Genomic DNA, 18606 nt, shown 5'->3' with positions numbered 1-18606 from the left:
GAAGATTTGTACTGTCTTTATTACAGAAAATATGAGAAAATCGAAAGTACAACGTTGCCTGTTTTCTTGCTTGAAGATCATATTTTCTCTGGTTTGTTTAATATCAACATTCACCACAGCTGCAGGAAATTAAATCGAACCTTTAGAAGGTATCGCATATGGACCTGATTGGGGTTATAGACAATAAATTCGTTGTAGTTGAGGGTATAACCCTCTGGATTCAGAATTCCTGTGTCACTTGCTGGTCCTAAGGGCACTGTACTCCCATTCCTGCCAAATGGAAGAATGTGTGTCAACATCTGCCTCTGGTTCAGAAGTTTGTATAGAGAAAGTAGAGAGTCTTATCTGGCCAAAAGGAGTTTTCTGACCCTCCAGGCTCTGAGTACTTACAAGGTGATGGCGCACGTAGGACTGGGGGCCATCTTGCCTAGCCCCTTGGTGCTGTGTTTGCCCTGAAGTAATCCTTCTGCCTCTGGATTGGCCCCTAGTAGCTCATTACACTGACCTAGAGCTACCTGCAAAGAAAAGGATCTTTAAATGACCACATCCTACTGAAATGAATGGCTCTAAAGCCAAACAGAAAACTCCATCAGTACTTTCTTCTCCTACTCCAGCAGAAGAATCGAATGCAGTGGAAATTGCACTTGGCTTCCCTCTCAGGTTCTCCCAGGTGAACCTCTTGGTTCTGTGGCTGAACTTTTCTCTTTGGAAAAATAGGAACTAATAATAAACTAGGAATCACGGATGTGTTCCTGCCTTACCTCTGACAGGAGCAGCAGTCCAGTATCCTTTAGGCGAGTGGCAAAGCAGTAATTGGCACTCTTGGAAGACATGTCAGCAAAGTAGATTCCTTTTCCAAACTGAAACATATAAATAAAAAACAAGGTCAACTGCCTAATCCATTGTGTTAGAAGGGAGGCTCATACCACTGACCCTGTGTTCTATTATCTTAAACACAATATAGACCCTTCTCCATTTCCCCTCACAATTCTGTTCCAAGAGATGGCAGAAGCATCAGTGAATCTCTGCTTTCTGGGGAGAAAGGAGGGATATCCTTAGGAATTTAAGAAAGGAAGGTCATAGTCAATGCCAGGTCACCACCTAATCCTAATCTAGGAAAAAAAAAAAGGGGAAAAGGACTGAGAAAATTGTATCCTTTCCCCTTGTACCTACCTCCAGGGTTCAATTTCTACTCACCATGTAACCTGTGATGGGAGCCTCAGGTGGGGCGATTCGAAGCCCATGGCTCAGGATTCCCACCCAGTTACTCAGCCTGGAACCATGCCATAGCAGCATCCTAAGGAAAAGCCAATATTATTGTACTCTCTCTTGCTCTCCTGCAAACATAGGCCATAAGCATAAAAAAACACCAACAGCTGTCTCCGCTATCCTTCTCTATAAGTTCCATAACTGCACTTCAGGCAAGGGAATGTCTTCCCAAACCCAAAGCTAAATGGAGACCTGTTATGAAGGTCCTCTCTGAAGGCTTCTTTCTCACCCTCCTTCTCTACTTCAAAAACATCCAGCAAGGTCATGGTATAGTCACTGTGTGTGGGAGCATGCGTAGACTGTAGGTACTGGGAAATCACCTGTGAAGAAGAATGAAAGAAATGGCTGATGCGGACTCTATAAGAGACCACGGTGAGCTGAAGAACCTCAGGGCTTCTGGTATAAATTGGCCCAAATGGTCTCACAAGGGCAGCTAGAAAGAGCCCTACCTTCCCAATTCCTAGTAAATAGAAGTTCTGCCCTAAAGTTTTCTCTTAACCAGAAGTAGTCAGAGAACAGGGGGATGGGGAAGGGTGGATCATTTATTTTGTTATGAAAATAAATGATCATTTTTCTTACTTTGAACTCATAACTCTCATGGTCTAAAGGGCGCAAAGCACAATGTAGTTTTCTATAGTGTTGGTCCAGTGGGTGTTCTGGGCTTTGCAGTTCTGTCTTCACCAGTTTAATGGCAATTTCAATGTCTCCCAAAGCCTGACAAGATGAGACAGAAAATCAGTGTGGGAGAAACCTGGGACAAGAGATGTAATACTTCCCAATCCACACATATCTCACCTCTAGTAGCTGTACTTTGTCTGACAGTTCTTTCTCTGTCCGGATTAATGGAGGGGTACGGAGTCTAGGACAGAGATATAACCAATAATTAGTTCTCTGATGTGTGGCCAAAAGGCACATGACTAAAAATAACAGACTAAAGATAGGTCCTTTAGAAAATAGGTATAAGAAACTGGGGTTTTCCATTTGATAGAGGTCTGTAAGAGATTTTAAATTCCAAATATATAGAGATATTATGCATATACTCTGAGTAGGATAAAATGAACAAACTATATAGATTTTGACATTTGGGACTAGAGTTAAAACTCCTTTTTATGGGAACTTTTTAAAAATAAGATGTATTGACATCAATAAGGAATAGTTTGGATGAAGTCCTATCTAGAAGCAGAAATATACCTACTGACCACTCGGGGTTATTTCTAGGTCACAGGCTTCTATAAAGCAATAGAGGAATAAAAATAAGCACCAGAATGCAGAATCAACAAAGATAAAATGTATTTTATATACCTAACATCATTTGAGTTCACAGAAATGGTGTGTGTTATTGCCACCTTAAAGAACAGGAAACAGGGTGATATGCCTGAAGGTGTTTTACGTGTTGGTTGGATAGCTAGACCCACTCTCTCTTGAGTTGGTAACTTCCACTTTGTCAGAGAATATGGTTGTAATCAGGCCAGGAGATCACATCCCATACTCATAAGCTGATTAAATAGGCTATCTATAAATCATTTTGGCTCTACAGCTATTCAAGATGATCATTTCCTTAGAAATGAAAAATTAAAAAGATTATAGTTGCTGCTGAGTGATGTAGGGGATATGGTTGGGCAGAAGACCAAAGTGAAGTAACAGCACAGGCCTTACCCAAAGTCATGTGGGATTCTGGTGTAGAATTCATTGCATGCTTCCACGAGAGCTCGTCCATGCTGGCCAGCCCGAATACAATCCTCGATCTTCTTAAGAGACTGGTAACCTGCCTTGATTTGTGCCACTGTCAGCTTCCCTGCAGACCCAGCCAGAGATCAGACTCCACAACTAGGGTCCCAGCCTGTAAACTGTATTTGTGTCCCAGCCCAACAAAGACTCTCACCTTTCAACTTTCAAAATTGTTCTTCCTCCCCTCACACAACCTCTCACCCCAAATCTCTCTTTCTTTATTCAGTAATATCAGCAAGCTTTAAATCATGATGGTGATAAAATGTCCTGGTAAAGGAACTAAAATATGAAGTGAGAATGTAGGATAGAATCTGAAGTCCTACCAAGTGGGGCTTTCTTGGTATCATATTTCATTTCTACCATCATCTCTTCCATGGCCTGGACATTACAGATCAACTTTATCAGCTCCTGTACACGAAGATCTAGCTGTGACTCTGGTTTCAAGGGGGATTTGAGAGATTCACCTTTATTTGTTTCCTCTTCACTCTACAGCAAAAAAAAAAAAGTCATAAAATCTGAAAGGATCTATTTTACGCTCCCTGCAAGGACTGGCTCTACAATATTCCTGGCAGGTCAACATCAGCCTCTGCTTGAACACAGGCCCACTCCGTTATTACCCTAGTTAGAGTACTCAGTGTGACGTCCACCTTCTAGTCCTACTTCTGCTTCCCATAGTTAAACACTCAGAGTAAGTCTAAAAGGCCCTCCAAATATGATGTCATTAAGTATGTAAAGAAGCTATTGTATCTCAAATCTTCTCACCTTAAAAAGACTGGTTTTCCATTTTTCAGATATGTGACAGTTTTCAGGACAGGTCCTTTTAGCATCCTGGTTATAACTCAGCATTCAAAATTAAATTTTTTTTTCTTTTTTAAACTGTGGTATATAACTAGAAGTGAAGGCAACTTTAAATGTAGTCTTATCAGTTTGACTATGTATTACTCCTCTCTTGATTCATAATATTAAACTTCTGGAAACAGGACCTAAGATTTTATAAGAACCTTAGTAAATAACAGAGACTAGGACCTCATCTAAGTCACTCTGCTAGACCTCACCCTGGTTAAGAGGAAACAGTTCTTCCCTAAACGTATAGTCAGAGTGTACCTGAGTATTGGTGGTATAGTCCATTTGTAGCATATCATATTTTCCAGGCACCTTCTCAAACTTCTCACGATCCTCCCAATTATTTTTTGTTTTGTCAAGGAATCTGTAAAGTTCAAGGTGGTGAGAAAATCTTACAAACAAGGGTCTACTACTAGGGATGGGCTTACGATTATTTCCTAAGAACATCTCCAAACTTTTAATTTCCTGCGACATCAATTTTCCATAAATCTGGATTCTGAATTAGGACCCTGAATGGACAGAAAAGCTCTAGAGACAAAGGGAACAAAAAAATGGGAAAAAAGGACCTTTGAGCTTCCCAAAGGCCCCAAACATCACAAAAGTCATTGAGACTTAAGACAAAAGATCCCTATCCAATCCTTTTCTCTGAAAGAAACATTTCCAGAGACTCCAGAAAGTTTTTTATATCATAGTAAAATAATTTTTCAAACTGTAGCTGAATAGTCTCATCTCATTTTTCCCAAATTTCCTAAATTGTTGGTCATGTGCTGAATATATTAGCTTCTTCTGTTTTTAGTCAATTTTACGGTTCCAGGTGATTTAATCACTAACTAAGGATGCAATTTGGTGTTCCAATCATACAATGTCACAGTGGAAAGACATTATCATTTAGGCCAAATCACACTTATTATAAAATTCTTAAAGAAGAGATATCCAAGAAGAAGAAGGATATTTTTTGTACTCATTTCTTAGCACTCACTTCTTTTGAAAGATTTCCTTGGCCTTGTTGAGGTCCCCAGAACAAGCCACCAAGCTGTGCTGCCCCATTTTCCCAACTGCAAAGTAAATGCCACATGTAAGATGGTTCTCTGCCCCCCAACCCAAGAACAATTCTCTGATAGCAACGAGCCAGCTCTCTAAGGTCTCTCCGCTTAGCATCTGACAAATGGGCAGGAAGGGAAGAAGGAAAAGGTGAAAGGGCTTAGGGAACTGATCCTGTTGCCTCTGAACAGCACTAGCAGCCCAATTGCAGGAGAGTTCTCAGCCTCCACAGGCTGCTAGTAGTTCTTCCGATGGGAACTTGCAAATGAGGATGCTGGCCACTCCCCAATTTCAAGCAGCACAGTTTGATTCCTAAGCCTCTGACAGGTTATAGAAACGCCACTTCACCAATTTAAACCCAGAGGATCCTTTGGCTACTCACTTAGTTGCTTCTGGCTTTCTGAATAATAATTCATAAAATCCACAATAAAAGTCATTACCTCGGCCCCATCTCATCCAAACACTGAAGTTCCTCTGGGCATCATCTTCTAACAGCTGGATCAGATAATACTTGTTGTTGTTGAACTGGAGATTGGTCTACGATGATAGAAATACGAACATAAAAGGACAGAAGTTTGCAAAGGGAAGCCACATAAACCAATGACTCTTCCTTGGTCACAGGTACCAGTAATTGCCATGAGGAAACAACAGCAAGGGACAAGAAAATCAGGTTCATGTAAGAGTAAGGATATAAGAAAGGAGGAAAAGGATTTCTATATTAAACTTTGAGTTCCTAGGAATTAAAGGCTGGAAGCTTCCTAAAACCTCTAACCAACCTCAAATATCATCACTTCCCTCCATAGATGTTTCCGAGGCCATATGTATTTTCCAGCTCCCAATCCATTCCCAATAATTATTTTCCAAATGAAAACAATTTTGATGCCCCAAAGATCTGTAACTATTATGCTTGTTTGTTTAGACAACTTATTCTTCAACAGTTCCACTTACAGCTCTGGTTTGTCAGCTGCAGCAATCTGACAATGAGCTGAGAGCAGGACGTTAGGAGGGGAGGGAGGATAGGCAGAAACCACTGCCACATGTGTCCCGTACCTAACGTGACCTGAGCTGGAGACATTCAGAGAAAATGTGACTAGTATCTAGAAAGCGGTGTCCTGTGGGTAACTTACTCTGAGTGAAGAGAGTGAGCAGTCCACGATAAGGAACAGCAGCTTGTGCTGTAAGGCCAAGCCCTGGTCATCACGGCAGTCTTCTTTGTTAAGTGTGTTTCCTGTTCCTACCTCCTGTCTGCTCACATTATAAAGTCGCAGATGGTAGAACAAAAAGGGGCCTTAGGATCTTTTCTATCTGCTCATGATATTTTAACTGAAAAAAGTGGTAATAAAAGAATACTAGGTAGCTGTTAAAAGTATATACGATAGATCAATCAATTCAAATATGAAGACATATTCAGGAAATACATTAACCAGGCATGTGTAGTATCTATCCAAAACAACAAAAATAAACAAAGAGAAAAAAGATTAAAAAGAAAAAAATTGGATATCAGCATCATGGTGGAGAAAAGATGCTCCCTTCATCTCTCCCCTTCAATCTACAACCAGTAAAAAAATCCACAACTCAGCAAAGGTGCCTCTGTCTTACACTCCAGGATGCCAGAGAATTCCACACATCTGAACATCTAAAGGTGGGTGGACTGGGACACATAGAGGAGGTGGAACCAGGGCAGCAGTGGAGGCGGTGCCTGCGATTCCGCGCCCCCAGAGAACCTGGCAGCAGCAGGTGAGGCGGTGCACAGGACTCTGGCGTCCCGGCCGCAGTGGTGCCGGCAGCCACAGGTAACTGGGCAGCAGTGACAGGGGAGCCATGGAGGGCCCATGACTCTGGCCCCTGCACCTTCACCCTCAGTGCCAGCTCCCGGCTGAACACAACAATACCAGACAACGCAGAGGCACTGGCGACCCGGCTCCCTGCGCCTTTTCCTGTGACTTAGGAGATCCCAGATGAACGGAGGCTCCTGCCATCCTGGTGCCCCAGGTGGTGACGCCAGTGACAGCAGCAGCAGCAAAGCACCAGTGACCTTGGAGGCACAACAGTGATACGGAGGGCACCGGGTGACCCCTGACAGAGGTGGTGGAGGGTGGAAAGTGCTCTCAAATATGACTAGAGACAGGTCCGATAAGAGAAACCAAAAACTTGTGTTACAGCGCCACCTACTGGAAAACAAAAGAAAGGCCTCTAATTTCTAATTTCTAACCTGTTGGATCCTCAGAATCAAGATTTTAAAAAAAGCTTTACCTAAAGAAGAGCGCTGTTTGCTACTTCAGACGTACTGGCAGAGAAGCAACTCATCAAACACCGTGAAGAACCACAGTTACAGTGTATCATGAAAACAAAATGACAGTTTTCCAGAAACCAAACTTACAGTCACGGAATATTGTGATCTAACTGATACAGAATACAAAATAGCTGTCATGAATAAGCTCAATGAGCTAAAAGAAAACTCAGAAAGGCAGTTCAATGAGCTCAGGAATAAAATTAATGAACAGAAGGAACACTTTTCTGAAGAGATTAAAACTATAAAAGAACCAAGCAGAAAGAAATAATAGCTGAGAACTTCCCAAACCTGGGGAAGAAAATTGACAGACCACTCCATGAAGCTAAAAGAGCATCTAATTCCCTCAACACAAAAAGATTTTCTCCAGGACACATTGTATTAAGACTGTCAAAAGTCAATGATAAAAGAAGAGTTTTAAAGGCAGCCAGTGAAAAAAGTATGATCACCTATAAAGGAATGCCCATTAGGCTATCAGCAGATTTTTCAGAAGAAACTCTAGAGGAGTGGAATGACATTCTCAAAATACTGAAAGATAAAAACTGTTAGCCAAGAATACTCTACCTAGCAAAGTTATCATTCAGATATGAAGGAGAAAAAAGGCTTTCCCAAACAAACAAAAGTTGAGAGAGTTCATCACCACTACACCTACTTTACAAGAAATGTTGAAAGGAGCTCTTCTACTTGAAAGAAAAAGGCAAAGGTACACAAAACTTTGAGTAAGGTGATAAACAGAATCAGAAAATTGCAACTCTATCAGAATAGGTTTAAACAGCATAAATGTTAAAGGGAAAAAAAGCAGAAAAAACAACTATAGCTACTTCAATTTGGTAACAAACTTACAACATAAAAAGGGATAATTTGAGACAACAAATACATAAAAGGGGAAGAGGAAGAGGATGGAAGCCATATAGTCAAATGAAGATGCTATCAGCAGAAAAAGGACTATTTTATCTAAGAGACGTTTATACAAACCTCATGATAACCACAGAACATAAATCTAGAGCAGAGGCACTAAACATTAAAAAAAAGGAAACTGAGAAAAACATCATAGAAAACCACCAAACCAAACTGGCAAACAGAAACACAAGGAAAAAGAAACAATGGAGATATAGAACAACCAGAAAACAAAAGATGAAATGGCAATACTAAGTCTTCATCTATCAATAATCATCCTAAATGTAAATGTATTGAATTCACCAATCAGAAGACACAGAGTGGGGCTTCCCTGGTGGCGCAGTGGTTAAGAATCCACCTGCAGGGGACACAGGTTCGAGCCCTGGTCCGGGAAGATCCCACATGCTGCGGAGCAACTAAGCCCGTGAGCCACAACTACTGAGCCCACATGCCACAACTACTGAAGCCCATGCGCCTAGAGCCCATGCTCCACAAGAGAAGCCACCACAATGAGAAGCCCGCGCACCGCAACGAAGAGTAGCCCCCACTCGCCGCAACTAGAGAAAGCCCGCACGCAGCAACGAAGACCCAATGCAGCCAAAAAATAAAATAAATAAATTTAAAAACACACAAAAAAACCCCACAAAAGACACAGTGGCTGGATGGATTAAAAAATAAGATCCACCTATATGCTGCCTCCAGGAGACTCAGCTCAGCTCTAGAGACAAACAGGCTCAAAGTGAAGGGATGGAAGATGATACTCCAAGCAAATGGCAGCCAAAAGAAAGCGGGTATAATTAATACTCATATCAGGCAAAATACACATCAAGAAAAAAGTTAACAAGAGACAAAGATGGACATTACATAATGATAAAGGGGACAAATCATTAAGAAGACAAGTTTTTCAATATATGTACACCTAATTCAGGAGCACCAAAATATATATAGCAACTATTAACAGACCTAAAGGAAGAAATTGACAGCAACATAATAATAGTTGGGGACTTTTAACACCCAAATTACATCAATGGATATATCATCCAGATAGAAAGTTAACAAGGGAACAGCAGCCTTAAATGAAACATTAGATCAGATAGATTTGATAGATTTGTACAGAACATTGCATCTAAGTGCAGCAGAACACACATTCTTCTCAAGTGCACAAGGAACTTTCTCAAAAATAGATCATATTGATATGTTGAGGTACAAAACAGGTCTCAATAAATATAAGAAGACTGAAATCGTATCAAAAATCTTTTCTGATCACGTTGCATGAAACTACTACAACAATGTAGAAATCAACTACAAGAAGAAAGCTGGAAAAATCACAAATATGTGGAGACTGAACAACATGCTACTAAACAACATGCTACTGAACAACTATTGGGTCAACAAAGAAATCAAAGGAGAAATTAAAAATACTAAAGATGAAATGAAAATAAGACATACCAAAATCTATGGGATGCAGCAAAAGTGGTATTAAAAGGGAAATTTAAAGCAATACAGGCCTACCTCAAGAAACAAGAAAAATCCTGAATAAACAATCTAACCTCACACCTAAGGGAACCAGAAAAAGAGCAAATGAAGCCCAAAGTCAGCAGAAGGAAGGAAATAATAAAGATCAGAGTAGGAATAAATGAAATAGAGACTAAAAAAGACAATAGTAAAGATCAATGAAACTAACAGCTGGTTCTTTGAAAAGATAAACAAAATTGACAAACTTTTAGCTAGACTCAGAAAAAAAAGAGATAAGGCTCTGATAAATAAAATCAGAAACGGAAGAGGGGAAATAACAATGAGTACCACAGAAATACAAAGGATTATAAAAGAATATTATGACTAGCTATATGCCAACAACTGGACAACCTAGAAGAAATGGACAAATCTTAGAATCGTACAACCTTCCAAGACTAAATCATAAAGAAATAGAAAATGTGAATAGACCAAACTCTAGTAAAGAGATTGAAATAGTAATTAAAAAACCTCCCCCAAAACAAAACATTACCCTGATACCAAAACCAGACAAGGACAACGCAAAAAAGAAAATTAGAGGCCCATGTCTCTGATGAGCATAGAGAACTGTATGGTGACAGATGGGAACTAAATTTTCGGTGGTGAGCCCCCTGTAGTGCACACAGAAGTAGAAATCTAATGTTGTACATGTGAAACTTATATAATGTTATAAACCAATGTTACCTCAATAAAAAGTAAATTTAAAAAAAGAAATAAATAAATTTAACTACATAAAAATGTAAAACTTCAGTAAGGGCAAAAAGTATACCATAAGGAAAATCAAAAGGCAAATGACAAATTTGGAAAATATATAAGCAGTTTATATTATAGACAAAGGACTATCCTCCACATTATATAAAGTTCCTCAAAGCCCATAAGAAAAAAGACCAACAACCTATCAGAAAATGTGCACAATGATATGAACAGAGGGTTCATAGGTTCAATAAAAGACATAAAATCTGCTAAAAGATCTGCTTTTCATAGAGGACTCCACTATCAGGTAGAGTGCACTAGAGCTGAGTACTTGGGAGTATGAACCTCTAGGGGCTAATATAAGGGACTTCAGAATTAAAGATTTGGGCACTGGGACACTGTCAACAATAATTATCAAGAAGAAATTCTCATAAATAAAATAGTTTCTTCCCTTACCTGATTTAGCATGACATCATAGACATCATTTCCTTCACAGTATACATGGGCCTAGAGAGAAAAGAAAAAAATTGACATTTGTACAGTCACAGCCCTGATGAGGTCCTAAGCGAGGCTCTAAATTTTCTTATGCCTCGAGGTAGTATTCTCCCACTCTACCAACATGCATCTTCCAGGGAAAGAAATGCAAAAGTACGTTCTTCTACACATAAACTGTCATTCCTATGATGAAAACATGTTGCCTTTTTGTAATTACAGAAATACAAAGCAGTCTAACTCAGTTAAAGGAAACCTGTTCCAGAGGAAGCCTTTCTTCTGTATTCTTCAAATCATTTTCCCCTTCATCAGTAACTCATGCCATACATACCAGGGCAGTTTCTCATTAGAACATTGATAATGATACAATTTTCTAACTGAGAAAGAGAATGAGGTGTGGAAAGCTGATGACGACTCCATAAGTTAACCATGCTAAAAAACACCCTGATGATTACCCCCAAACCCCACCCCTGCCATTACTCAGCCTTGGAGAGAGTTAATCACTAGTAATATTTTGGAGAGCATTCCTAAAATGGATACTAGCAATGTTCCAGACAGGAATCCCAATAACAAACGAACAACTGCTCCCTGAGAAATCAATGGGAGTCTCTCACCTTCCCCACCTTGGCTGTGCACTCTGGGTCCACTGGAGCTTTGCCCTTTAACAGCAAGGTCTTCACAGACTCTGAGGAAAGACAGATATGTACCACATCTACTTGTATGGGAATCAAAAATATCTGTCATGGTTAGACAGAAACCTGTCATAATTAACTTTGCCCTTCCCAAGCACTCCTGATCTGTCCAGGTCTCAATTCATCTCAAATACAGGAAACTGAAGATTTTGAGAAAGTAGGTTAGTCCTGTGGTATGCCCAAAAGATAGAAAGTTAATTATACCTTCAAGAAAGGAAGAAATAAGAGTTGAAAAAACAAGATACCCACCCCGACCCTCACCCCTCCCAGAGACCCCCTTGCTGGCCCAGGTGCTCCCTGGCCTATGTATGTCGGGGAGCTGACCTTGCTTGTCTTCCGTCCTGTCATTATCAGCCTTTCCTCCAGCCACAGGCTCCTTTTTCATCTTCTGGCATTTTCGAATTTTCTTCACAGGTGGAGGGTCTTCTGTAGCTGTTTTGCCATTATTAACTCTTTCAGCTTCATTCAGTGATACAGAATGGGCAAGAAGCATGGGCAAAGAAGCAAAAGAAAGAATGAGTACACACTGAATATGATGCTACTTTGAAAAAACATCTTTTTAAAGAAATAGATTGAGATGGTTTTGTAAATTTACAAAGAAATAATAACTGCCACACCACTGTTCTTGAAAACAGTGTGAGTTCCTGAATTGCTATTCTAGCCACATAAAACTAAACAAAGCAAAATGGAGCCTTGAGGTCCTTGTGAGCTCATGGCCTGAGGCATGAGTCTCATAGCCTGCTTATCTCTTCTGTTTACTTGTGCCCCAATACCACCCAAATATCTATCCTCAAACTACCTAAGGTGCTATGAGATAATGGTTACTAGAGTGCTCTGGAGTCTGTGCCTAACTTAGAGCCCAGCCCTGTCTCTTCCAGCTGTGGAATCGTGTAGACGTGATTTCATCTCTTTGTACCTCAGTTGCCCCAACTGATAAATCCAGAGGAAGCCAACACAGTACCGAATTTGTGGGGTAGACCTATGCACGTAAGAACACAATACACAGAGTATGGTATCTCATCATAAGTCAGTTCTAAGAGTTGCATTTCATTATCTCTGAAACTGGGATGCATTTTACCATGGATGACTTATAAGTAGTGAATCATGTTTTAATTGGAAGCGTTTCTCCTTGCTTAGTGGTACATAAAACAATGATGCACCTTACAATTAATTTTTTTTAACTGGATGACATTAGGTATTTAAGATAGTGCCGTCACTAAGTTAGTTGTTACAGGTCAACAAGCTGTCATACACAGTTCTGTAATCCCAAAAGCTCTGAGAACAGAAAATTTCAAAGTTCGGTACCAAGACAAGGGCTGGTTCAGGCGGTGATGGAAGTAGGAAGGGCTATAGCAGAGGGCACCGTTCCTTTTCCGACTTCCCGCCCTCCAGCCTTCTGCCCCCCACAATGCACTCCTAACCTCGCGCCCGGCTGCCGCCTGTCCCCCGCCGCCGCCGAGCTGCCATGGAGCCAGAACGCTGACGTCATCAACCCTCTCCCAAGTATCGCCGGCGCAGTCAAAAGGCGGGAGCACGCAGCGCGCGTGCGTCCTAGCGAGGAGTTGCCAGGGGAGGTACGCTCCGCAGTATTTGCATGTCGCAATGTGTTGCGGGAAGTCACCATAACCGACAAATGTCTTTAGGTTTGGGAGCCTTATAAATGCAGCCTGAGCTACACTTTCGGCATAGGGCGGAGGGAAGCTCATCGATGGGGCCACGAGCTGAGTGCGTTTAGTCACTCCGTCGCATGTCCCTTGGGAAGGTCTGAGACTGGGGCCAAAAGCGGCCCTAACAGGGCTCTCCCTGAGCTTCGGGGAGGTGAGTTCCCAGAGAACGGGGCTCCGTGCGAGGGCAGACTGGGCAGGAGATGCCATCGACCCCGCCCTTGCGGAGGGGCCTGGCGGATGCCTCCTTAGCCGGAGCTTGGAACAGACTCACGGCCAGCAAAGTGAGTTCAATGGCTGAGGTGAGGTACCCCGTATGGGGGCCTCATAACCCAATTCAGACTACTCTCCCCACCGTCCTCTTTTAGGCTGTGGAAGGTCTGAGTAAGCAGACGTTTCGGGATGTAAGGGGCGTGGAAGCTACAGAGAATGCTAATGAACTCGGAAGACCTGGTCAAGTGAACCTTAGAAAAGTTGGGTACCACCACCCCGCTGGGAGCATAGCCCTGAAGCCCTGTCTCAGACCCTCTGAATTAAAAACCAAGAGTCTGCATTTTTAACAAGAACAACCAGTGCATTGGTGATTTTCATGTGGATTATAGATATTTATTCATTACTTCAGCACATTTATTGGACACCTTGGTGGGTTCTGGGGATATGGTAGTTTAGCCAAAATAGACATGGTTCATGTCTTCATGGACCTTAGAGTCTAGTTGGGGACAGATATTAATCAAGCAATTACGCAAGCAAAAGTACAGCAGCAACAAGCGCTATAAGAAATATACAGTACTAAGGGAAGTTCTAATGGGAGAACAAACTGGGGAACTCATCACTAAGGAAATGACAGGAGTTGAGCTGTATCAGAAGAATCAGTAAGTAAAGAGGAGAGACACGGAGTGGCTAGAGCAATGAAAGCGGGAAGTGTGGTGTGAGACGAGCTGGAGAGGCAGCCAGGGCCCACAGCAAGCCAGGCTTTCCAGGTCAAGGCTAGAATTGTGATTTGTTCTAATACGGATGTGTGTGTGTGTGTGTGTGTGTGTGTGTGTGTGTGTGTGTGTGAACTACAGGTGGATTAAGGACTGACATTCAAAAATAAACTTGAAAACTCTTAGGTAGAAAATACACGTAAAAGACATAGAGAGCAGACTTGTGGTTGCCAAGGGGAAGAGAGGTGGGGGAGGGAAGGATTGGGAGTTTGCCATTAGCAGATGCAAACTAATACATATAGGACGGATAAACAACAAGGTCCTATGGTATAGCACAGGGAACATTATATTCAATATCCTGTGATAAACCATAATGGAAAAGAACATGAAAAAATATGTATATATAACTGAGTCACTTTGCTGTACAGCAGAAATTAACACAACATTGTAAATCAGCTATACCTCAGTAAAATTTAAAGAAAATACACATAAAAATCTTTTAGACCTTGAGGGAAGGGACAGGCTTCTAAAGACACAAACATCATTGAGTATGAGAGAAAATATTGATAAATTTGATTATATTAAAATTGAGAAATTTTGGTCACCAAAACATGTAAAGTTTAGAAAGAAGAAAATAAATTTTTCTCATTATTTGCATGTGGTTTGATTATGGATAAAAAATCCAGAAGAAACTGGGGGATACATTTTTTAACTCAATAAGGAAGCTTAGCAAGGCTGCTAGAAAGTAACATGTAAGAGTAAATTTTATCTTTATGAAAGAGCTTCAAACAAGGAGAAAGAGAATTTTTAGGAAAGATACCACTTATAATAACATAAAAGCATATCAAGTACTTAGGAATAAATCTAACAAAATGTAAGTGTTCAACAAATGTTTGTTGGATTGGATGGGACTGGTTAATTTGTTTCCGAGATATGTCAAAGCCTGTTGCATCTGACTTAATTATGGCACAAACAAGCTAGACTGGTCTAAAAGGCGTTAATTTGGAAATAGGAAGACAATAAAAATCAAAGTTTATTAAAAATAGTTAATACTGAGTAGAGCTTTCTTTGTGTACTAGACATTGAGCTAAGTGCTCTCTACATGCATAACCTCATTTAATCTTTATAATGATAATAGCTAGAATTTATTTAGTGCTTACTATGCTATGAGCTTTACATATATTATTTAATTCTCACAACAACCCTACAGGGTAGGTGTTATTACCATCTCCATTTTACAGTTGAGGAAATTGAACTTTAGAAAAATGTAAGTAATTTATTCAAGGTCACACAGTGTATTGGTTTGCTAGGGCTGCCATAACTAAGAAGTACAGACTGGGTTGCTCAAGCAGCAAAAATTTATTTTCTCAAAATTCTGAAGGCTGTAAGTCCAAGATAAAGGTGTCGTCAGTGTGGGTTTCTTTCTTTCTTAAAATTAATTAATTAATTAATTATTGGCTGCGTTGGGTCTTCGTTGCTGCGCGCGGGCTTTTCTCTAGTTGTGGCGAGTGGGGGGTACCCTCCGTTGCGGTGCGCGGGCGGTGCTTTCTCTTGTTGCGGAGCATGGGCTCTAGGCGCGTGGGCTTCAGTAGTTGTGGCTCGCGGGCTCTAGAGTGCAGAGCTCAGTAGTGGTGCACGGGCTTTGTTGCTCCCCGGCATTTAGGATCTTCACCCGTGTCCTCTGCATTGGCAGGCGGATTCTCAACCACTGCGCCAGCAGGGAAGCCCCAGTGTGGCTTTCTTATAAATCCTTTCTCCTGGATTGCAGGTGGATGTCTTCTTCCAGTATCTTTCCTGCTAAGCCTGTTAACTTGACTATTACCCTGATGGTAAGTTCTAACTTGAGTAGATCTAGACTGTTTATAATGAAACCTGTCACCTTGCATAAATTAACCATGTTAAGGTTACAAAGGATACGAAATTATCCCAAAGGAATGAAAATTCTTTGCAGTAGGTCCAACTAAACAAGAATGTGTGTAAATAGCTCGAATTAGCCCATGTTTGCTTCTGCGAAGTATATTAAAAGGAAACTTGATTTAAAAAGTTTAATCTAAAAACAGTGCAAGTAGCATCATTGGTCCTTAGAGAGACAAGTAGGTGAAGGGGGGGGGGTTGCATCATTTCACCACCTTTTAAGGTAAAGGAGGAGGGAATCATCATTAGCCAATCAGACTCTGAGGCCACTTCTCAAAGCTACTTCCTGTCTCTCCACCTTCTCTCTTTCCTTTTGGTGGTGGGCAGGTGAGTGTGCACTTAATTTTGCTTCCTAATTGTTTTGAATTTCTCTTCAATTTGAGCCATTGTATCCTGGTGGCAGGCCTTTATTTCAAGCCAGCCTTGGAGTGTGGGTGAGCTACAAGGCGATTAATTTTGGCTGTGTGGAGATTGGAGGAAGGAAGTGAAGTGATCTGCCTGGCTTGTTTCCACGTGGGCCTCTGCTGGACTGGATCTGCCTTCCTTCTCCGAGACAGGGTGACCTAGGAACAGTAGATTCTGCTTCATGTACATAGTGTTTCTGCAAAATGCCTGGATTCATTTTGCTTGGAGGAAAATGTACTGTTGTTATCTCAATGCTGTTTTGACTTCTGTCTCCCTTAGTGAGAGGGTAGATCTTGGGAGGCGGAGTTCAGACTAGTCAGTTTTAATTCTCCTGTATCTGCAGGGCCCAGGTTCTTACTGGGTTTGTGGGAGCTGCAGTGGATGTTGTCTTTGCCCTGGTCTTTGCTCAGGGCATTTCGGCTTTCTTAGTGGGACTAGACTGTAAACTCTGAAGTCAGATGATTTTAATGAGCTCTAAAAGGAGCTCCCAATTTTAATGTCGGCACTGTGCCCGAAAAAGCTTAGGATATACTGAAAAAGATGAGGGGCCTTAGCGTAGTGCAAGCCTAAATCAAATTCCAGCACCACAATTTACTCCTCCAGTGATCTTGGGTGAGTCATTGGACTATTCTTAGGCTTAGCTTTTTTTTTTAAAAAATAATTAATTAATTAATTTTTGACTGTGTTGGGTCTTCGTTGCTGTGCACGGTCTTTCTGTAGTTGTGGCGAGCAAGGGCTACTCTTCGTTGCGGTGCGCAGGCTTCTCATTGCGGTGGCTTCTCTTGTTGCGGCACGGGCTCTAGGCGTGCGGGCTTCAGTAGTTGTGGCATGCAGGCTCAGTAGTTGTGGCGCGCGGGCTTACTTGCTCCGCGGCATGCGGGATCTTCCCAGACCAGAGCTCGAACCCATATCACTTGCATTGGCAGACGGGTTCTTAACCACTGCGCCACCAGGGAAGTCCCAGGCTTAGCTTTTGAAGATCAAAGTATACAAAGTCCAAACACTAGTCCATGTGACATACCTTCTAGAAGTAGGCAATAAATTTATTGTGGATATTATTTTTCTCATAAGTTTGCCTAGTGACTTTGAGTGACATACATTAGTCTGAATATAATGTATGTGTTATCCTTACAGGTAGAAGGTGTGAGAAAGACATAAACTAGTGCATGGAATGTGGTAATAGCCAGGCGTAGATCCCCCATAATCCTTATAATTCTCAAGCTTTATTGTTAAATTTATGTTATTTGAATAGGTAATACATTCACATTGTTCAAAATTCAAAAGGGATCATAGTGTACATAATGAAGTCTCCTAAGCCTGATTCCCCTCCTCAGTAAGTGTTAATAATTTCTTGTGTATCCTTCCTGAGATATTTTATGCATATATAAGCAAATATATGTACTTACCCCTCTTCTATACATGCTCTACCATGTATCTTACTTTTCCCACTTAGGATTTCCAAGTGAGAAAATATAGAAGATCCACATTCTTTAACATGGTTACATAGAAATCTATGTATGTACATACCATAGTTTATTTAACCTTTGTTGGTGTACATTGAGGTGGTTTACAATCTTGTTATTCCCTTCAAAATGAAAAACCTTGTACATAAGTCATTTGTCAACATATGACATTTCAGTTGGGTTTTGATATATTCTTGTTTATAAGGACTCTAAATATGCAGTACTTCCTCTTATTTTGTGCACATAGTGATGACTAGAAACCAACACCCTAAAGTGTTTTCTATCAAAACCAAAACCATGCTGATGGCCTTTATGTGAATATATCCTTGCCCACTTCAGTTTAAGTAAGGGATGGTTTATTTTGTTGTGAACACATATTTAATGTTGAGAAGGAATGACAGTGTGAATCAGAGAAGCCACATGGTCTTCGTATTCGCAAGGGCAGAAGGAGCATGCTTGCCATGTTTACTTGGCAAAATACGAGCTGGATATCTTTCTGAAATTATGGTGTTGAGTGAGTAAACTCATATTTTAGCATTAAGTTAGGAAAAACGGAAATGTTTTGGGGGCTGTAAACATGCAAAATAAAAGAGGAAGCCTTTGTGAATTCCTCCAAGGCTATTTTAAAGTCTTAAAAGGCCCAGATCATGTCTTGTGAAACATCTAGTTTTCCAGTTAGGAGGTTTTGCTGATTGCGAGAATAATTAGTTTTCAACGGAAGTATGCTTTTGTTGTTATGGAGTAATTTTATTTAGAATACATTGGAGTCTTCATTGC

General features: G+C 40.9%; 1 protein-coding gene across 2 annotated transcripts; it reads right to left on the bottom strand.

Moving 5' to 3' along the window:
* Nucleotides 1–12967, bottom strand: PARP2 (poly(ADP-ribose) polymerase 2). 2 transcript variants are annotated; one of them, XM_061182315.1, is made up of 16 exons: nt 12879–12967; nt 11782–11916; nt 11380–11450; nt 10730–10780; nt 5322–5418; nt 4820–4895; nt 4102–4204; nt 3321–3483; nt 2926–3064; nt 2065–2128; nt 1849–1983; nt 1462–1589; nt 1198–1297; nt 762–860; nt 391–515; nt 1–270 (listed from the first exon to the last, which is right to left on the bottom strand). In XM_061182315.1, exons 1-16 carry the CDS (start codon nt 12922–12924, stop codon nt 111–113), a joined length of 1692 nt encoding a protein of 563 aa, XP_061038298.1. In that variant the 5' UTR covers nt 12925–12967; the 3' UTR covers nt 1–110. The 2 variants fall into 2 exon arrangements, with proteins under 2 accessions (XP_061038298.1, XP_061038299.1); XM_061182316.1 differs by lacking the exon at nt 12879–12967 and adding an exon at nt 12763–12842.
* Nucleotides 12968–18606: the final 5639 nt, after the last annotated feature.

Source organism: Eubalaena glacialis, chromosome 2 (genome assembly GCF_028564815.1).
Source record: "Eubalaena glacialis isolate mEubGla1 chromosome 2, mEubGla1.1.hap2.+ XY, whole genome shotgun sequence".
NCBI lineage: Eukaryota > Metazoa > Chordata > Mammalia > Artiodactyla > Balaenidae > Eubalaena > Eubalaena glacialis.
Note: the sequence above shows the minus strand (reverse complement) of the source record. Positions and strands in the feature narration are given on the sequence as shown.

Coding starts and splice junctions, on each gene's coding strand:
- PARP2 (XM_061182315.1), bottom strand. CDS start 12,924: ATGGCAGCTCGGCGGCGGCGGGGGACAGGCGGCAGCCGGGCGCGAG. Junction 1,984..2,064: donor ACAAAGTACAGCTACTAGAG/GTGAGATATGTG, acceptor TCATCTTGTCAG/GCTTTGGGAGACATTGAAAT. Junction 861..1,197: donor CTCCCATCACAGGTTACATG/GTGAGTAGAAAT, acceptor TATATGTTTCAG/TTTGGAAAAGGAATCTACTT.